At 44.6% G+C, this 21,702-nt stretch overlaps 1 protein-coding gene across 4 annotated transcripts in view; it reads left to right on the top strand.

Annotated features, from left to right (window-relative positions):
- The first annotated feature begins 398 nt into the window (after positions 1 to 398).
- Positions 399 to 21,702, top strand: part of NUP98 (nucleoporin 98 and 96 precursor) — a 59,877-nt gene continuing 38,573 nt past the window's right edge. For 3 of the 4 annotated variants that reach the window (XM_075919683.1, XM_075919682.1, XM_075919680.1), the window contains exons 1-10: positions 399 to 555; positions 8,892 to 8,995; positions 9,832 to 9,933; positions 10,056 to 10,235; positions 11,982 to 12,121; positions 13,344 to 13,451; positions 14,281 to 14,458; positions 18,014 to 18,180; positions 18,369 to 18,512; positions 19,443 to 19,527. In XM_075919683.1, coding sequence (XP_075775798.1) covers positions 8,920 to 8,995; positions 9,832 to 9,933; positions 10,056 to 10,235; positions 11,982 to 12,121; positions 13,344 to 13,451; positions 14,281 to 14,458; positions 18,014 to 18,180; positions 18,369 to 18,512; positions 19,443 to 19,527 — 1,180 coding nt within the window. In that variant the 5' untranslated portion in view covers positions 399 to 555; positions 8,892 to 8,919. Of the gene's footprint in view, positions 556 to 7,586; positions 7,648 to 8,891; positions 8,996 to 9,831; positions 9,934 to 10,055; positions 10,236 to 11,981; positions 12,122 to 13,343; positions 13,452 to 14,280; positions 14,459 to 18,013; positions 18,181 to 18,368; positions 18,513 to 19,442; positions 19,528 to 21,702 lie in introns of all 4 variants that reach the window. The other variant, XM_075919681.1, reaches the window with a different exon arrangement.

Genomic DNA, 21,702 nt, shown 5'->3' with positions numbered 1-21,702 from the left:
CACACAAGGGGAGCTGCTGGCTGGTTACTTTGGAAGGCACCCGGACCACGTGGCCCATGTCTTTTCCCCAAGAAAACACAGGCCCAGCCCCGGTTGCCATGGTAACGTGGTGCTGCCGTGTGATTGGCGGGCGCAGGATTAAGCCCCTCCTCTTTCCCCGCCCTTTAGAGAGGTGACTCAATGACCCGGATGTGGGGAAGAGCGCCGCTGGAAGAGGACGGAGTCTGGGCCAACCGCTCTCATGTTGACCAATGAGAACTCGTGTCGCTCGTGACGTTCGAAACGTCCCCTTCGCCAATCAGCGGAGGCAGCCAGGCGGAGGCGGGACCTGCCTCGGTTTCAAACGGCGGCAGCCAATAGGCGGACGGAACGGCGGGCTACGCGGGCCAATAGGGCGCGCGGGGAGGCGGGGCGCGGCGGCGGGAGGTGGGAGCGCGAGCGGAGTGTGACGCAGTTTCCCCTCCTGTGAGGCGACGGCGGACGGGTGGGCGTCGTGGCGGTGCCGTTTGCTGTCGGCGCGGTCGAGTCGCTCCCGTCGCGGGGCCCGGGTCCTCGGTAAGGCGCGGGCGGGGCCGCGCGGCCTCTCCAGCGGAGCCCGGCGCTTTTCTGCCGCTCGCGGCTCGCCCCAGGCCGCCGCGCAGGCCGCGCGCCTCGCTTCCTCCCGCCCGGGGCTGGTCTCCAGGGGGGCGCGAGGCCTCCCCGCGCGCTCCGGCCTGGCGCGTGGGGGCTGCCCAGGTTGCTGCGTGCCCGAGTGCGCGCGCGCGCTGCTGAGCCCGGGGGGGGCTCCCTGGGGGCACAGGATAGGCGCGTGGGGGAGGGATGGTGGCAGGGCTGTCTCCTCTCCTCCCCCCCCAGAGCGCGGCGGGCTTGGCGGTGACCCCCTTAGGGCGGCCCGGGGTTTGTCTTTGGGGTGCCCCATGGTCGGGATGCGCCTGGTGATGGGCACCCTCCCGAAGTGGGGGGGGGGGCGTTACTTTTGGGGGGGGGGTCGAGGCGGGCGACTCCCCAGAGTGAGGTGTGTGGATGGTGCAGTGGTGTATTATTAATAGTCTCGTGGCAGGCAGTGTGTCCGGTGAAAACAGCTTGAGTTTCACCGTCTGCTGACATAGTCAATGGGAGGGCAGCGCTAGGACTTCTCTCTCTGAACTCTGAATTCTCTTCCCTTCCCACCCCCCAATCAGCCAGGATGGTTTGGAGACTATTAATTATCCCTTTGTGTTGGGCTCTGTTGGGGAGACTAGCCTCATATTTCAGATGCTATTGTGTTTTTGGATGTTCCAGAGGTAAGAGTATAGTAGACTTCTGATAATCCAGAACCTATGGGACCTAGGTGGTGCCAGATTATTGGATATGCTGGACTATCAGGAGGTACTATAAGATGGTTGTGTGTGTGTGTGTGTATATACACACACACACACACACACACACATAGTATACATTATATACTGTATATAAAGTGTTCTTAACCCTTTTTATTGTACAGACTGTATACTGTAATGTTTTAGTTTTTTTTAAGCCTTTTTTTACCCTTTTTGCTCAGTTCAGCTGCTGCTGCTGTTACCTTGTAACTCATTTTTTGCCGAAGCTCATTCATTAGGCTCTTGCCATTTTGATGCCGGACTATCAGGAGTACCGGACTATTGGATGCTGGACTGTTGGAGTTTTACTGTAATTTTGTAGCACGAGTGAGATGGGGAACTTCCAGCAAGGCCCTGGAAATCATTTAAGATTTAATGTGCTTGGTGTCATAAAAGATACAAAAATAAACTCTTAGCCAATAGTGACTTGTGTAGTAAAAATTCCTAACTGTCAGGGTGGTCAAATATTGGAATAAATTGCCAAGGGAGGTGGTGGAATCTCCCTCTCTGGAGATATTTAAGAGCAGGTTAGATAGACATCTGTCAGGGATGGTGTAGACGGAGCTTGATCCTGCCTTGAGGGCGGGGGGCTGGACTCTATGACCTCTTGAGGTCCCTTCCAGTCCTATTATTCTATGATTCTATGATTAAAGCTACAGATGGGATGCGGTGGGAGATAGGGAAGGAATACAACTTTTTCTTCTCTTTAGCTGCTCACTAGTTAAGAATGGTACTATAACTTTTAAACAAGGAAGAAGAATTACATGGAAGGGTGGATTAATGTTCATCTAAGAGAAGATTTAGTTAGGTTTAGATACAAGAATACTTTTAAGGGAGGATGGGGAAAGTCGGTTATCTCCAACTCCTGCTGAAGGGAGCCTGGTTTAAAAATGAAAATTGATAGATTACAGGCAGTCCCCGAGTTAGGTGGATCCGACTTACATTGGATCCGCAGTTACGAACGGGGTTTGCTGCCTGTCTCCCTGGTCTCCTCTGCCTCGGGCTTCCTGTAGTCAGCGCTGGTCAGTTTCAGCAGCGGCTGAATCAGGACGCCTGGGGCAGAGCAGCTTGGGTGCTGCTGGGTTGGTCCAGTAGCGCCGAGGAGCGGCGCTACTGGAGCAACCCAGCAGCACCCAAACAGCTCTGCCCCAGGCGTCCCCAAGTCAGCCGCTGCTGAAACTGACCAGCGCTGACTACAGGAAGCCCGAGGCAGAGTTGCTCTGCCCCGGGCTTCCTGGAATCGGCCGCTGATCAGTTTCAGCAGCAGCTGACTTGGGGACGCCTGGGGTTCTTAAGTTGAATCTGTATGTAAGAACTGGTGTCCAGATTCAGCCTGTTGAAACTGATCAGCTGGCTGATTCCAGGAAGCCCGGGGCAGAGCAACTCTGCCTCGGGCTTCCTGTAGTCAGCGCAGGTCAGTTTCAGCAGCGGCTGAATCTGGATGCCAGTTCCGACTTACATACAGATTCAACTTAAGAACAAACCTACAGTCCCTATCTTGTACGTAACCTGGGGACTGCCTGTAGTTGTATGTTAGCAGAAGCTGAGAAGCCCTTCGGTTAGATAAACTGAAGGTATCTTAGTAGTAGAGGAAGCTACTGCATTCGGTGCAAGGGAGAATTGGAAAGACAAGTGTCAAGAGACCTCAGATGGCAATGGTCTCTTGACAATGGTAGCAGTCACCTGTAAGCCATACGGGGAAAGAGAAGTTAAATCATAGAAGCGGATGCAGCACTTTTGATTGTCAGTGTATGGGAACTATGGCAAAACTTAACTATCAGGTCAATAGAAAGTAAACATACTTTATTTTCAATGTATAATGAGGAAAAATAACAAGGATATACAGGTTGAACCTGTGGTCCGGGACACTCTGGCTCGGCAGAATCCATAGACTACGGTTTGAGGTGGCTAGGGAAGGGGGAGTGGGTCTCAGGGCACCTGCTGGAACCCCTTGGGCCGGGGCAGCAGTGGCAGGTAGCTTGTGTGCCTCCTGCCTTCTCCCTTCACTGGTCTGGAAAACCCTTGTCTGAGACGGGTCAGCTGTACCAGGGAGGTCCAATCTGTACTACTAGCCTTTGTCTCTAGCCTAGTTGGAACAAGGCAAAAATCTGCTAACAGTAATTGATTTCAACTAAATTCAGAGAAATTGGTTGACTGACTCAGGAACATGGTTGGAAGCTGCAGGTTTGTTTTGTTTTTTCAAACTAGAAAAGATAATTGGCAGGGCTCGACAAATGCGCTCGCCCGTGGTGAGTAGATTTTGCCAGCTGGCAAGTGCAGGGGCGGACTGGCCCGGTGAGCGGTTGTGACGGGCTGGCCGAAGCCCACACTATGGGTGGCGTGGCCCCATCCAAGTCGGCCAGTGGAGGAACAGAGCGCTGCCTGGGAGGGGGAACTGCAGTGATTCTCAGCACCGGGCTGCCTGTGTGCAGCTGCGGTGCAAGGAGGCGGAGCGCCGGCAGACACCAGGCTGACTTTAAAGGGCCGCGGCAACTCGACCCTGGCTGTGTGTCCCCGGGAGCTGGCTGCGGAGCCAGGCCCCAGTCCTGCCATGGCCCCAGTCCTGCCATGGCCCCAGCCCCTCGCTGGCGAGAGACCCTCCCTGCTGACCGCCTGGCTCGCTGCGCCCGTCCCGCGCCCCATCTGGCTCCCGCTGCCCATTCCCCACGCCGTGCCTGCACCCCGGATCCCCTGCCCCCCCACTCTGCGCTGCCATTGCACCCTGCTCCCCCCGATCCCTACTCCCTCCCCCCAGCTCTGTGCTCCCTGTTCCCTGCACTGTCCCTAGACCCCGATCCCTCTACCCCTCCCATTCCCCACGTCCCATTCCCCATGCCTCCATTGCACACTGCTCCCCCCGATCCCTGCGTCCCTCTGCGCCTCCTGTTCCCTGTGCCACCCCTCTCCCTCTTCCCTCCCCCCACTGTTCCCTGCACCCCTCTGGCTCTGTGCTGTCCCTGCACCCTGTTTCCCCTGTGGGTTGGGAGTGAGGGGTGCTTGCCCATAGGGAGGGGCTGGACAGGGCAGGGAAAAGGCTGCTGTGACCCAGCAGCAAGTGAAAGGGGGAGTTTACTTGAAGCGCTTTTGGCTTTATGGAAAAAAATGAATGAAAATGCTATTTGCTATTTATAGGGCTAAAATGCCGGACAAAAATAATTAAAAAAAAAAAACCTCATTGCAAAATGCAAACATGTAAAAGACAACAAAAAGGGAGGAATGTTTTGCGTGGCCCTGGGGGAGGGGAAGCGGCTGGGCTGGGCTGTGGGGAGGGGAGGGGAAAAATATGGGGGAGAGGCTTGTGTGGAGAGGACGGGAGGAGGTCAGGAGGAGAAGAAGAAGAAAGGGGAAGGCACTAAGGGACAGGGGTGCAGGAGAGACAAATCCCAGGGGGCCAAGTTCAGACAATGAGGAAAAGGGCAGGAGGGGAGGTGTCAGTGGAGGGGGGAGGGTAAGGTCACTGGGGGCTAGAGGGTGGAGGGGGAGGTGCTGAGAGAAGGATTGAAAAAAGAGATGGTCATGAGGAAGGTGGGGATGGAGCAAGGCATGTGTGAGGGCACAGGGGCATGAGGAATGGGGGCAGAGGGCGCTGAGGGGGTGGGTATCAGGGAAAAAGGGGGCGGGGCAGGGGCAGTGGCAGTGAGGGAAGGGGGAGGAACCAGGAGGGTGCAGGTGCCAGGAGATTCTGGGGGTGAAGCAGAAGGGCAGACACCAGCATCAGAGGAGAGAGGTAGGGCAGGTGTGTAGAGGGAGGTGTTAGGAGAGGGAATGAGAAGGGGTAGCTCACTTGATCAGAGTGGGGCTACTGGAGGAGTGGGCACAGGGGGGAGAGAAGGGCTGGTGGAGGGGGGCAGGTCTCAGGAAGGCTGAGGGCAGCGAGAAGGGCAGGAGTCAGGACAGCAGCGGGTGAGGAGTTGGGGAGCAGCAGGCACCAGAGGAGCTGATGGAGCAAGGGGAGGAGACATGGCAGCAGAGGGAAAAGGTAGAAGTTTATAAGATATTTATTAATAACTTGGGTGATATTTATTGAGAATGTATTAGTAATTACTGTTCTTATTCTTATTAGGAATTTATGCCATTTAAAAAAAACTACTTTTTTGGGGGGGAGGATGGCGAGTCCCTTTTTTGTCTGGCGAGTAGGGTTTTCCATAATTTGTTGAGCCCTGATAATTGATACAGATTTTTCTCAAGCAAAGGAATAGCTGTTACTTCAATCTTGGGAGTGGGTGTGTTGTGTATATGTAAGGAGAATTTTTTGAAATACATCCCATACTAACACCAGTTCCATTTCATCAGTATTAATGGCTGTTAACTCCCAGTGGATAGGCAATTAGTTGCTGCCATTCTCCTGTTCTTGAGTATCAAACTGTTTGGAACAGGTCCGTTTTAGGGTAGTGATTGAAATAGTGGCAGGACACTATCTTCTATACTGAGTTGCTGATGCACGAGTTGGTCATTAAGAACATTTTCTTAGTGCATAGGTAGCTTTAGTAACTCTATCATTCTTGTGGGACCATACCAAGCAATATTACTGGCGCACTAAGCTTCAGGAAAGCAAGGAAGGTCCAAGGCTAAAGGGAAAAGTTAGGAAGTTAAAATGGAATTATCTTAATGACTGTTTAGGAGCAATTTAATCAGAGAAGAAATCTTAGGAAGTAAAGGTAACAAAAATTAGTACATACAGGAAGGTATAAAAGGTGGGCCTAGTGTATTTGTGGCTATTGGAAATCCAGAATGTATTGCTTCTGGAAACTCTAGATTAAGTACCTAGAAAGCACTGCAGTTGAAATGGTTTTTAACTGAGGCCTCCTCACCAGTGCTGAATAGAGTTGAATAGTTACTTCCAGAAGTCAGTTGTTGGGTTTTTTTGTGCGTGCGTGCGCCATGCTGGTTGGCAGACCTCAGGCAAGCTTCCTAAAAAGACCTTGTGTCTTTGCCCAAGTTTATTGTCAACAAAGCATGGTCTTATTTCCCCAGATTCACATCTGCATTTACATTAGCACCATGTATTCCCATTAAATGGATGTGGCTCAGTAAATGGCAGCATTTTCCATTTTCCCCCCCTCAGTTGACAGATACATCCCTGTGACATGTTGCTTCTCTGATGTTAGTTACCACTCCATATCTTGCACATGTTGATCTGATTAAAACATCTGTCACCCTGACTTTATCTTTAAAAAGGGACAGCTTGTCCTTGCATCATCTTCAAGGAGTATGTTTACACTAGGGATTAGGGATGTAAGCAACTAGTCCAGTCAACTAGTCACTTCCCCCTTCCTCGCTACCTCTATCAAAGAGAGGCAGCAAGGGGGGAAGTAGGAGCCGGTGCTGGGAGGAGCTGTCTAAAGCCAGTTTCCCCCAGCCCTGTCTCCATGGAGGGAGGTAGGGGTGCAGCTGGCAGTGCTTTTGCTTTTGAAATGTAGCAAGAGCGGGGCTTTTGCTACATTGCAAAAGCAGAAGCACTGTGAGAGCAGGGGGCGAGTGGGGGACTCAAGCAGCCCCTGTTCTCCCTGCTTTTGAAGGGCTGTTGTGCTTTTTAAAAGCAAAGCACGCTTGGGGAGCATGGGGCCAATGGAGGACTCAAGTAGTTGAGTCCTTCGATGAGTTGATTAATCTAAGTTTAACTTCCTTACTAGAGATGTAAGAGTGTAGCCATTTAAATAGATAACCAATGCTCAGTTACCCAAATGGTTACATGTGGCTCTTGAGGAACCAGCTGCTGCCCTGCGCTGTCACCTCTGTACCTGAGGCAGTAATGCTGGGCGGGAGCTGGTACTTGCCGGGAGCTGGCTGCTGTCCTGCACATAGAGGCAGCAGGGTGTAGGAGTGGTGTGTGCTGGGAGTAGGGCTGTAAAGTGAGTAGTTGACAACCCGATAAGCTGGAGGAAGGGGAGTGAGCTGGTGCTGGGGGAAGTGACTTAAAAGCCAGTTCCCCCCCAGTACGCTGTCTGTGTATTGGCCAGTGAGCCTGCAAGAAGGCATCTGCTTTGTAACAGAACAGGGCCTGATTTGACCTGATTCTTGCTCACTGTTTTCTCAGCAAGACTTGACCTTACTTCAGGCCTAAAATATTAACCCCCTCCCTTTTTTTTGTAACTGCATCATAGCTGTGTCAGAACAGTTCAATTTAGTGTAGGTATGGCTTTTTATCACAAGGGTGTAAAGGAAACAAGCAGAGGATAAGGAGACTACAGAGAAGCTAATACTGCTTTGTATGTCTTCATCATGCAGGATAATAGGAGGAGTGGGGGAAAGCATGTCATCTGCAAAGAGTAACCAGGGATAGGCTAAGGTGAGACTTACAGAGTTTATTTAAAAATTTGGGAAATAGCTTGAGAACTTGCCTGGCTATAAATTGCAAAGACTGAATGTTCTTCATAGGAGAACTTTGGAAAAAAATAACACAGGAAAAATTGTTGAGCTGCTAACAGTTAAACATTAAGTCATAGCTGACACTTGGCACTCCAGCAGCATGCTAACTGTAAATTGTAAGACACCTGAGATAATAGACAACTTTGAGGCGTGATTGCACTAGGAGATGTAAGAGACAAGGTAGATAAAGTAATGTCTTCTATTGGAACAACTTTTGTTGAAGTGAGACAGCTTTTGAGCTTACATAGAGCTAATTTTCAAATTTTGTATAAGCTCAAAAGCTCTCATTAACAGAAGTTGGTCTAATAAAAGATATCTTGCCTGCCTTGTCTCTTGATACCTTGGGACCCACATGACTACAATAACACAGCTTATCTTTCCTAGTCTGCATGCAGTGCTTGAAGGGCTTTGATTGCTTTCTGTCAGCTTGTAGCTAATCAGGGTCTCTTTTGGGGGGAGAAGGGGAACTTAAAGAAAGATTGCTCCTATCCTACCTCCTCAATAACAGTGCCTGCCTCTGTTGCTGATGGTTTTCCCAAGGAAGAATATGATTTTTTTCAATTTTACTGTTGCCCAGAGAAATCTAAGTAGCACCAGCAAAACTGACCATGGTGTCATTAATTCAATGTTTTGTGCACCTGAAACACAAGATATTTTTGTCTTTGGACCAAGGAAAATGTTGTATTAGCCATTCTTGTTTCACATGTAGACGGTCTTGGTAATCAGAGTAACTCTTACATTTGACAAACTGATACTGTAGATCCCTGGATGAAGCTACTTGGCTCATACTGTTTGCAAATGTAATGAACAGAAGCAGGTCTATTAAGGTTTAAGTGGAACTTTGTCATTCATGACCAGTGTAATCCAGTAACATTTTAACCAAATTATCCTCTTTACTGACTTTCTGAATACTGAAACTTCCCATTATGTTGCTCAGGTTTTGTCATCATTACTTGATTCCGACCTCCTTAATTGAATTTGAGTCTCCGGAAGAATGATTCTTGCTTAAAGATAATGTAGGATTTCATCTTGGGTTGATGTATTTTGGAACTTAGGTACTTGGGTGTTGTGAAGTTTAGTGCCACTGACAATGGATGTACAGAAGCTGAAAAGTTGTGTCTCAAAATTGGGTTTAAGTGATTAATTGGATTAATTTCTTTCCAGGTTTATGAAAACCTGATACACCTTGAAAATGTTCAACAAATCATTTGGAACCCCATTTGGAGGCACTGCTGGTGGCTTTGGAACTACTTCAACCTTTGGACAAAGTAAGTAATAGAGCTACCATTGTGGGGTTTTTTTTTTCAATGAAAAAAACTATTGGTAGTGGATTTGGTCATTGGAAGTAATCTACAAATTAGAAATTACAGAAAGAGAAATGAATGGGAGTGGGAATTGGACACGACAGAATTTTTATTTTTTAATAAAATAAAATGTTAAGCATGTTAAACTGAAATGTATTTGCAAACAAATTAAGTGGAGGATATACTAGTTCTGTAATTCTTTGTGCATTCAGCAAGGTGATCACTGGGCAGCTACAGTAACAATTCAAATAGTGGGGTAAGTCCAGTTTTCAAAGGCACTTACCTCAACCCCAAAATGAAGGAAGTTAGACAGTAAAGGAGAAATTGCCCATGGTGAAGAATCTATGGAATCTGTTGGGGCTGCAAAAAAGTGCGATTGTAAACAGGGTGCACATCCATTTATGGATTTCTAATGTTCTTGTATTGGCTTAATGACTGAAAATTCATTGCAGTGTTTCTGAATTTCCATTAATAAGCTTTATGCCTGTCAAATCTAGCTGTTCAGTTAGAGTGAAAGTAATGCCAAAAATTAAAGTAAACAATGGGAATCTCAACCTTTTGGTATGGAACGGAAATCCTTGCATTCCAACATTGATGATGGACACACAACTCTCTTATAGTACTTCATTTTTTCCAGAGTGCTGTAAAAATATTAAATTGCATCACTCAGGTGGAAAGCTGAGGCTGTGATTTGTTCCATGACTATGAATAAATAACTAGGGAAAGCTGGGAATACAGCTGGAGTACATGGTTTCTGTGTGTATATGCCTGTCTCATATCCAAGTTGTTTTGTTATACAGATGCAGGCTTTGGTACCACCAGTGGAGGAGCCTTTGGAACATCAGCCTTTGGGTCAAACAATAACACAGGAAGTCTCTTTGGGAACACACAAACTAAACCAGGTATTGCTGAAGTTGCTGTATCACTGAGTCCTCAGTAATCAGAATACCTCATTTTAACTTATTCACAGTGCTGTTGAAAATAGTTGATTTAGTTTTAATCCTGTTGTGTATTCTGGTTTCAGGAGGATTGTTTGGTTCAAGTACATTTAGCCAACCAGCCACCTCCTCCACAAGCACTGGCTTTGGTTTTGGAACATCAACTGGAACTTCCAACAGCTTGTTTGGGACTTCCAGCACTGGCGGAGGTCTCTTCTCATCTCAGAATAATGCCTTTGCCCAGAATAAACCAGCTGGGTTTGGAAGTAAGTAGAAACTACTGCATGTTTTCCAGCTCTGAGTAAATGTTGAAGGATGGTGGTTAAAGTAGCATGAAACACATAGTGGTTGATGAAATGGTGCAAATCCATTATTACTACTGTGCCTTCACTACCTTTTCCTTGAAGGTTTGCCAACAGTAGAATTTACTGAGATCCACAATACTTGTCAGTGAACTGGCCTGCTCGTTGTATCCTAAAGTCTGTAGCTAGGACTTTGGGACATGTATCTCAAATACATTGGCTGATACTACTGTTTGTAGCTTGTCCAGTTACCGGACTTGATCTTCCTGTTGGATCAGTTTCATTTTAGCTTTTAATCTCCACACTAGTATTTTTTAGGACAGGAATAAGATTGCTAGTGTCAGAGGACTGAATAGTATATTAGAAACATATTGCAATAGGTTCCTTTTGCAGCACAATGCAGCCCTTGCAGTTGCTGCCTTAAACTGTTCTGAGCAGAGGAGTTACTCTTAGCCTCTGCTTCCCCCCAAGGAACCAAGAGACCAAGCTCATTTCTGAACTGTGTCTAAGTCACTCCCTTTACCTCTTGAATTAATCTTCTAGCACAAGATCTGTGCACGTAGCGCACAACTTCACTAGTGGTGGTGGTAGGAACAGTGTGAAACTAGCTAAATCATTGCTCTTATGTTCTCCATTGCTTGGTTGATCGCATGAATACTCTGTCAGGGGAATGTAGACATGGGTCCCTGCATTGGTATAAATCCCCAGTAGCAATACTTTTATTTATTCCACTGATGCGCCTTTGATGCCTTTAAGAAAAGCTTTCAGAGAATGTCTTGAAGGTTTTAGAGCAGTGGTCCCCAACCTTTTTGGGTGGCAGGCACCACACGGGGCTGCCTGGGCGCTGTGCGGGGCTGCCGGGCTGCCTGGGGGCGGAGGCCGTGCATACACCGCGTACCCGGGGGTGGCGTCAGGCGGGTGCACATAAATGCCCCAGCAGGCGCCATAGCGCCCATGGGCACCGCATTGGGGACCACTGTTTTAGAGGATCAAGGTGCTTTTGGAAGATAGGTAGTTTTAAACCAGGAACTTGGGGAGCCTTCCAAACTGGAGATGGTTGTTAAAGAAGCAAGGTGAAATGGGTACCAGACAAAGTTATGTTTGAGACCTCTATTCTTAATCTTGTGATGGTATGTAGTTTTACATGGTCTTGAATTAGTTTGTGACAGGTACTTGATTTCTACCTGTATTGATTCAGTCTGGTCATTATTTTCATATCCCTTAAGGCAGCTGTATTAGTAGCCTTTGTTGTTCTCAGTGATAATGTAGTCTCCCACAAATATACATTCTGTTTGACAGTCAATATAGTCTCTTGCCCAACAGGTTAACCTAAGTTTAGATCTAACATGAGGAAATAGCACAATAATGGTTAGGGAAGGAATAATCTAAATAGCTTGACAAGACCATACGATTGTCATGGTCTGTTTTTATATATTTAACAATTGTTGACCTGTAGGTTTCATGACAGATTATATACATGATTATCTCAAGTTTATCCTTCGCCAATAAATTGTGATCAATTTCAAAGGTTTCTTGGTGGTATATGAAAGAATGAGCCAGAAGGAAAGCCTTTAAGTTTAAATGCATGATATGGAAACTTAACTCTGCCTCAAATCTCTGTACTTGAGTGTGGTTTGAATAAAATTGGTTTGTAGCTCTTAAAAAAAAAAAAAAGAAAAATCTTAATGATTTTTTTTTTCTTCTTTATAGACTTTGGGACAAGTACCAGTAGTGGAGGTCTCTTTGGAACCACTAACACTACCTCCAACCCTTTTGGGGGTACATCTGGCTCTCTGTTTGGCCCAACTAGCTTTGCTGCTGCTCCAACTGGGACTACCATTAAATTTAATGTGAGTTCTATTCTGCTGATGATCTAACTTCTGTTTACTCTAGGGAGCTGTACGTTCTGCTATTCTTTACTTAACAGTTGGCTTGCTAGGACCTTTAGAATATAATAACTGATTCATAGGCAATTGTAGAAGGTGCAACAGTGCTTTTTTGTCATGTGGACGCCAGTAGAACTATTGCAGTTGTGGCAGCTTATGCAAGCAGCTTGTCCAGAAATAATTCATCCACTTAAACTTTGGTTTTGGAAAGTCTTGAATTATTGTGTGGGAGATGTATACTAATTTATCATCTAGACTTTTTAGAGATGCATAGATCTAGAACTTGTGTCTGAATTCTTTCCACACAGACTGTTTCTAGCTTATGTTTACAATAGAATTTTCAGAGTGCTGACAAAAGTAAAAATTCTATTGCATCTCTTTTATAATCAAGACTAAATTCTTACTAGTACTGATGAAGGGTAAGCTTTATTGGTATGTTAGTGGTATATTGCCAGGTTGAGTCCGTGGAGATCTAGAAAGATATATAGAAACACTAAGAACCTTTTTAGGTGACTCTTTAGGTTGAGGCCCCTTTAAGAGGTGTCTGGAATAAACAGCCTTGAAGATTCTGTGGCAGTTGAGAAGTGAATGATGGTCCGAAAGAGGAGAAACTGCAAAAATGGGGTAATGGTGAAAGTTTCAACTTTCGTGTCTGCCCTGGAGAGCAGCTGTGGGTGTAGAGTACTCTGCCAGACATCCCTGTGATTGATCTTCAGAAACGAGAGGGCTGAGGCTTCCGCATGCTATGTGCACTGTCCTAAGACAAGGAGACTTTTCACTGAAACTGTCTTTTAGGACATGAGCTTCATAGGAATGCAAGGACGAGTGAAGACAAACTTGATCACAAGTGATGGGGGTCACACAATGTAATTCTCTGTAGGATAGAGAGAGGTTATTAGGGATAACTCTCAAAGGTTTAGAGAACTAATATCAGAAGTCAGGGGATGTGTTGCCTTTAAACTTTCAAAGTAAAAGGGCAAATTGCATTGAACTCTCAGGCTTACTGTGGGGCGTTTATTGTGTTGATTGCTGATAAAGGCTGCGCAGCTACGCATAAGACTATGCTACTACATTCTGGTTCGTGTACTAAATTTAGACTTCAGCATTATGCATCTGAAAAGTAGACATGTACACCTGTAAAAACATAGTTGGACATAAAACAAATTAAATATCTATTTCCTTACAGCCACCAACCGGCACAGACACTATGGTAAAATCTGGAGTTAGCACTAACATCAGTACTAAGCACCAGTGTATTACTGCTATGAAGGAATATGAAAGCAAATCCCTGGAGGTTAGTCAAATCAAAGATCTAAACTTTCTTGCTGCTTCCCTCAGTAAGCTTTGGTCTTATACTTTGATATATGAACATCCTGATATTGGGTCCATACAATACATTAATATTAATCATCAGTTATTGGCATCATTTTAGTGTTCTTTGAAGGCTGTTAACTTTCTAAAATTATAAACCTGTGGCAGGATGATTTGTTATCCTGTAGTAGAGCAGTTCGCTATTTGTTTTCTTCAGCTGTGCTTTTTAAATGTTTAACATGGCACCCTACAGATCTGAAATTAACTTTTAGACTCTCTTGGAATGGAAGAGAGAAACATACTGTAAAGAACAATTCTTCATTATAGAGGAAATGAGAGGATGACTAGCAGTTGGGGCTGCTATGAAGTGCTCTGATGTAAATTCTCTTCAGGGTCTTAATTCTAGAAGCTCTTCACTTAAAAAGCAAATTGTTTGTAAAACTTAGTTCTAGTCAAAAGGCCCTGTTAACTTTACAGGTAGGTCATTGTTTATTTAAAAATACAACTTTCAAAAGTTTAAGATGAACTAATGGGTATACACGTAAGTTAATTCAAGTTCTGACAGTGTTTCCTTTTAAGTGTAGAATATTAGTGAAACCTGTAACACTTCTAAAGTGTCAGACTTTAAATGCATCCTCTGTAAAATACTGGGATTTTTTTGATGTGGGGAGGAGAGTGGCAGCAGCTGTCCATTTTCTGAGCTTTTGGCTCTGAGGCACTAGCACAATTGCTCAAACTTAATTTGTCCCACATGGAATGACTGAGTAAAGAGAACTAATATTGGGTTTTTTTTGGTTTGTTTTTTGGGTTAGGAACTCCGCTTGGAAGATTACCAGGCAAACAGGAAAGGGCCCTCAAACCCAGCGGGAGCAGCTGCAGGGTTATTTGGCTCCTCCACAGCTACTTCCAGCACAGCTACTGGACTCTTTGGATCCTCCACCACTAATGCAGGTTTTTCTTATGGCCCGAATAAAACAGCCTTTGGAACAAGTAAGTATTGCCATACCTGCTAGCTTGTCTAACTGGTACTTAAGAATTCAAGGCTACTTACCGTTTCCCATTTTGCTGTTAGGACAATTTTATTTTGGGGTGGTAAACTCTCACTTTATGTAACTAGATTATAATTATCAAATTTTGGAAACCTTTAATCAGTTCCTGCACTGATGTATGTCTTTTGACAAATATTGAGAGGGGATCTGGCATTACAAGAAAGCCTTACAGTCCTTGTGTGCCATTAACAAAAATCACTGATTAATATAATGTATTCATGATACTGGTAGTGAATTTGGTCCCATCAACCACATGGGAGTGATGGTCTAGAGTTCAGTTCTGCCAACTAAATCAGGACAGAACCCCGATAGAAAATGTACTTAACACTTGCAGGAACTTGCTTCCTTCATTAGAGCAGAATCTGGATAACTTCTACTTCATTATATTTGAAAACTTCTACTTCATTATCTTTGGAAACATTAGACTCCTGCTGCCATCTTAGCACAAGCAGTTTATATGTACTCGGGATGTTAAATTTTGCTTAGTCAGCCAATTGAGTAAGTTGATGGAATTTCCGACTACTCATGTATTCTATAAGAGGGTGCTTGCTATCCCGCTGTGCTTCTGTCTTTGAAATGGACAGGAGCTGCAGGCGGCTCTTGTACATTTGAAAGGGAGAGGAGCAGCAGTCGGACCTGTTTCAGTTGCTGCTCACGCCATTTGTCCCTGCTGCCCTCTGCTTTTCCTACCCCCATGCGGAGATGGTGCTGGGGGAACCGGCTTCTAAGCCAGCTCCCACCAGCCCTGCTCCTGCCCCGCCCCCTTGCTGCCCCTCTCTTATTGAGGCAGCAAGTGGGGAAGGGGGAGCAACTAGCTGAGTTCCTACTCGACTACCAGATAAGTATTTGCTTATCAGGTAGTCAACTAGTCGCTTACATCCTTAATGTGTGCCTGTATTCTAGTGTTTCTTGACACAAAATAACTGATACCAGTGAATGCAGTTTACTTTTGTGGTGATATTTCCATGTGTTTTAACTAGGCCTATGGAAGAACCTCTCTCAATGCTAGCTGAAAACTGAAATGTGTTAATGGGAAGAACAGTTCAAAAATAGATTATATGGCTAACTTTTGCAATACAGAAATTCTGCTAAATCTGCACATCTCAACGTAGGGAAGTGTTATCAAGATAGACTTGTATAATTATTAAATCAGTGAATGTGTATCCCATCAAGGAGTAAGATTTTCTTTGGGTACGTTTTATGATTCTTATAGATTGTATTGAACCTGCCATGGTAGTGTGTGGTTTTTGTGCACATTTCAAAGGGTATGTCTACACAGCAATGTTATTTCAAAATAACAGCCCTTATTTCAAAATAACTTTCCTAACATCTACACAGCCAAACTGATATTTCAAATTAAATTTGAAATAGCAGGGTGCTTACTTCGAATTTGGTAAACCTCATTCTAGAAGGAATAATTCCAAATTCGAATAGCTATTTAGAAATAAGTGCTGTGTAGACACTTATTTCAAAATGGAGGGCCTCCAGCCTTCCCAGGGTGCCCTGGTGGACACTCCAGCCTCAACCAAGAACACTTCTCTCCCTGCCCCCTTCTCTGGAGCCCTTAAAGGGGTGACTCTGGCCACGGTGCTTGTGCCAGCCCAGAGCCAGCAGTCACTGCCTTTGACCCAGTGGCCCCAAAACATGAGCCAGCAAGCCACTGGCAGCCAGCCCTCCACTGCTTCCCAGGAGCAGTCTGTCAGCTCCCAGGAGCCTGCCAGGACCCGGAGAAGGCGGGCACCTTCCTGGTCCAGGGTAGAGATCATGGACCTTGTTCAGGTTTGGGGGGGGGGATGCCCCCAATGTCCATGATCTCTGCACTAGATAGAGGAACGCAGCTGTCTGTGGCAGGATAGCTGCCAGCCTGGCCACGAACGGCCACATGCGAACCCAGGAGCAGGTTTGCATGACAATCAAGTTGGTCCAGTGAGACCCCCAACTCTGAGCCCTGAGCTTCCCCTTCCCCTTGCTTCCCCCTTCCAGCTCCCTCCTCACAGGTTTTCCCCCTCCCCTCTCCTGCCTCCTTTCCCCAGTCTCACCAGAGTTTCTTTCCCTCCCCCCAGTTTTATTAAATAAAGAGAGTTTGTGTTCATGAAAATGTGTATTTTATTTGACATCAGGAAGGGGGGTTAGGGAGGGGTAAGTGGAAGGATGTGAGGGAGGAATGAGGCACAAGCCCCCAGAGGGGCAGACCAGGGAGGGTCTTAGTGCTCCTCAGGGTGGACGTTCTCCCACAGGGCCTCCTGGATACTGACAATCCCCCCCTCCCCCCCCGATGGTCCTCCCAAATGGCAGCCTTCAGAAAGTGCACGGGGCAGCTCTGGCTCCATGTTGCAGAGTGCTGTGGTGTCCCGAGTGAGGGCAACCAGAACACGCAGAGACAAAATTCTTTGCTGTCCCTCATCAAGCTAGACAAGCAAGCAGGGAAACCTGAGAACTGGCTGTTCTGGGGGGGTCCCTTTAAACACAGACCTCAGCCTCAGGCAGCAGCCCCACGCAGTAAGTCCTGACCTGGTGCCCTGCTGGAACTGGTTCCAGCCAGCCTTAAATGTGATTGAGTCCACTCAGTGTGGAGGCGCTATTTTGAAATGCATTTTGTGTGTAGATGCATTATTTCAAAATAACACTGCAGTGTAGACATACCCAAAGGCTCCTGTGAGAATGCGCTAATGTGACTTTTATCTGCAACCATGAAGTACAGTGGCAGTTTTGTTCCTATGGAGCAACCAGTTGGGAAAGACAAGAGTTCTGTGCTCAAGACACAGACCTTTTATAGTAGTTAGGTATTCAAGAATTTCTAGTCTAATAATGACCATGAACTTTGTCACTTCATTTGGAAAGCTATTTGGATGTGGCTCTAAGTTTTTTTTAATGTTTATACTTTTCGCACTTCTTGTCAGTCACATGCAAACAAACTAGTCAAGCTGTTTCTTCTAGAGGCTGAAAAAACAAAATTAAAAATTAGTTTGGCAGGAATTTTAGAGTTCTATGTATTGGTAGCTGTAGAAGTTGTTGTAGACTTGGAATTTGATGTTGGGTATCTCTTCTAAGAATTGTTCCTTTTGTTAAACTTTTCTTGGTTGCCTTCCTTTCTTCTATGCAATCAGACTAGTCAGATGTTCTAACTACAGTCCAGTTGGTACAATATAGGACCAGCTAGCCATGTAAAATCAGTCATTGGTCAGTTGTATTTATTTGAGAATATTTAGCAAACTTGGAAGCTGTCTCTTTAGAATAAATCCAATTATTTTGTGAAAACTAGCACTGATCACAGGCAGGTTGGAAAAAACACATCTAACAAGGTACATGAACCTTTAAGTTTTTTGAATTTTGGATACAGTATTAATTTACATGTGACATTGTGCTACTCAATTTTCAGTTCAAGCATCTATTTTAGGTTACTGCTGTGTGCATTTGGCTTACTCAATTCAATGCATGAATTTGACTCACGAGTTGTAATTCTATAGCCTGTCCTCTCATTTCCTACCCATCACAGGTACAACTGGCTTTGGAACAGGAACAGCAGGAAGCCTTTTTGGTCAGCAGCCTCAGCAGACTACCAGTCTGTTTAGCAAACCATTTGGCCAGGCCACCACAACACCGAACACTGGCTTTTCTTTTGGGAACACCAGCACTCTTGGACAACCAAATACAAACACAATGGTAGGAAAGTGAATTCCTTCTGTAATATAGATATAATAAAAATGTTTCATTTAATATCATAGGGCTTATTTCTTCTGATTATAGACTCTGATCTTCAGAATTATTTCTTTTCAATAGTCCAACAAAACTGCTATAACTGTTTAGTAGAGTAGTTACTGGTCTTTTTCAAACAAGATTAATGTTTGCAGGGTTTATTTGGGGCAACGCAAGTCTCACAGCCTGGAAGCCTTTTCGGAACAGCTGCCAACACAAATGCTGCCACTGGATTTGGAACAGGAACTGGAACTGGTCTGTTTGGACAAGCCAACACGGGATTCGGTGTTGGCGGTTCGGTATGTCTGTATCTTAATGAAATTTGACTAAGGATGTAAAAACTTCATTATTTTAGAGGCCTGTAGTAGGCTTCTTTTCAGTAATGTTCTCCTGCAGAGGGGAGTAATCTGAATTGTCAAGGTGTTTCTACTGACTTATAGTCTCAGAACTAGAGCCTTAACTGTTATACTAAGGGTACATTATAAAATGTATCATGTGGGATTAGTGTTAATGGAGGTGCCGATCCTGTGTTACAGGATCTGCCAGGCAAATGACTGGAACTATTCAGACATGCTCAAGATGCTGGAGTATAGTGTCAAAAGCACAAATGATAGAGGTGCCTGAGTAACCGATAGAATTATTGATATTGAGCGTACACTTAGACAAGACAAATTAGAAGAGCTGTACTACTTCACTTTGTCTGAATATTATTGTACTACATACGACCCAAGAAAAGCTACTCTTCTAAAATATCCTAAATCCCTTTTAAAATCACTAGTTCACATATGAATTTAGTTGTATACATTTTAGTAGATTGGTAATAAAATTTGCTCTAGCATTTACATACTAAAAGAACCGTAGCAGGAATAATACAAAATCTTGAGTACTGTAGTGCTACACTTTAGAGCATTTGTATCTGCTCATAATTCTGTGATGGATACACTATTTAAATAAAAGCTAATTCAACTTTGGCATTCTGTTGGTGAGTTGGATTTCAAACATGATGCTGACTTGAGACTCGTTAAATGTGTTGAGCAATAGAATTGACTTGAATTCCATCTCATTGTAGCTGTATCCGTGTTTTCCTAACAGCCAGCTAAACCAGTGCCCAAGTTTTATACATGAGAGATAATGGTCCAGTGCTAATTCTGAATTAGGAGATTAAAGTTCCCTAGTAGCCTTCTACTACCCAGTGTCTGGGTTTTAAAAGCATGTTACTCTCCTTTCAGACCCTGTTCGGTAAGCCTGCTGGATTTGGAACCACCACGACCAGCGCGCCTTCGTTTGGTACAACCACTGGCAGCGGGCTCTTCGGTAACAAACCAACCCTGACTTTAGGAACCAATACAAACACTTCCAATTTTGGTACATATAAGAGAGTGGAATTCAGTCTCTTAAAGTTACACTGAGTATACCACACTCCAGCCTACTGAATCTTATGCTAACTAATTGTGAATCTTAAAATTCTCAGGTAAGCTGTGCTTGATGCATATTGCTGAAGGGGAAAGCTGGAAGTCTTGGTCATTGACTTGTTTCTCCTTTGCTTGTAAACTGATATTGCATGCTATTTGTATGAGATTGTCAGATTCAGTATGCTATCATCTTCTTGCAGACATTGTAGACAGTACTCTGAATCGTTTTAGAAGTAGATGGTTGAGTTTTCAAAAAATGCATCATTACTTAATAGCAAACATTAGGCGGTGCATATTTATTCAAACAATATAAAATTTGCAGGTATGGAATGGAATGTGTTATACAAATTCTCCAAGATTCTGTAAGGGTCAGGGTAAAACATAGTATTTGTTGCAGTATTCTCCTACTTCATTTGTAGCTGAGCTAGTAACTTGTTAAGTACTGGGCACTTAATTAATGTTGGCTCCATAAGCAGGCAATGTTGAGCGTATAAGAGTGTTATGTAAGATACCAAGACAGTGGTAGTGTTCTTTTAAGATGAAAATCCCATGAAATCTGTTCTTTTGGCTTTACAGAGCTGAGACCAAAGAAGCTGCACCCTAAAATTGGGAGAAATAGTGGGCTTTAGAACCACTGAAATGCAGATTTGTGTTGGCATAAAATCACAGCTTGTCTTTGCTATGTGGCAGATATTTGTGCAGTTGAAGTGGCATAGGTTAGATTGGTGGGGAGAGGGAAGGATAGCATAGACAAGGCCTCAGTGTGTGAAGTGTAATACACTCATCTGTCCCAAAAGATAGATTCAGGTCACTATCAAATGACCTTTGACTAGACTGCCTAGCAGACATGGGATAGATTTGTGCTGGTCAGGCCTAAATGACAGATCTTTGTTTTGATAAAAGGTCAGTGGTTAAGTCCTGTGTTTCAAAATTGTGGAAGAGTAACTGGCTATCATTTTGGACTGCTGACTTGATGTTGAAGTACTTGTGTCTCTGAAGGTGGTAATTTCAGTAACAATGTTGGCTGTAGCAAACTTGATTCTTAACTAATCTAATCCGTGACACTTGTAAGAGGTTGGTAGTTTTTCTGATGTTAGTGCTGTTGGTCTGACTTTGTTTCCCTTGCATGTACTAACCACTCACTTTTTTAATTGGATAGCTTCACAATCTTCAATTTAACCACTAATCTCTCTCTCGTTAGATTTGGATTGTTTCTCTTAAATTAGACAAATAGCATTGAACTGTGCACTCCTTTGTACTCGAGTTATGAACTGTATCCTCAGTAACAATCAGGGGTGTGTGTGTGTGGTATAAACAGTGTAAAATGGGACTTGTTTTGTCCAGCAGGGTTAAAAAAAGTAAACATCTTGTTCTGCTGCCATACCTTAGTCCTTTCTGACTTTTAGTTAAATCTGAAGTCTTAATACCTGCGGTTGAAACAGACTTGGAAGACAATCCTTTTCTGTAATGTTTTCAGGTGGAGAATAAGCAAGTGGAATTGCTTACTAACCTTTATGCAGTTGCTGGTTTATTGGGAGGGGGGTGGAGGGTGCATCGGCAAGAGATTGGAGAGGAAAAGAAATAGACACCCATGTGCAGAACTCTAAATATTTAATGGTTGAGTCATCAGTTAATAAATCCAAGAATTGCCTCTCTTCAGATAGGCAGATTAGGTTCAGGTAGGCAGGTTAGTTCTCTACCATCCCATCTTTTGTTGAGAGGAGTGTGCTAATACAGAAAAATCTTCTTCTTGTGGTACTCTTCCAAGTTACCCATTAAAAATAAATGGCCAGAAACTTATTCTTAAGTTTAAAAAATTGAGTTCTTAATGGCTGCTTAAAGGTATTTAAGTGCATGTCTAAACTCTATACCTTTTTTGAAAGAGGAATGTAAATTATGCAGATCAAAAGTGCAAATGAAGCAGGGATTTAAATATCCCGTGCTTCATTTGCATAATCGCATCACCGCGTTCTTTCGAAAGGGTATTTCAAAAGTGAAACTGCTGTCTAGATGCTGTTTTTTCGGGGAAAAAAACACTTTTTCAAAAGATCGTGTATGCCCCAGGGCTTTACAAAAA

The sequence above is a fragment of the Pelodiscus sinensis genome, chromosome 1 (assembly GCF_049634645.1).
Source record: "Pelodiscus sinensis isolate JC-2024 chromosome 1, ASM4963464v1, whole genome shotgun sequence".
Lineage (NCBI taxonomy): Eukaryota > Metazoa > Chordata > Testudines > Trionychidae > Pelodiscus > Pelodiscus sinensis.
This window is presented reverse-complemented; position numbering and strand designations above follow the sequence as displayed.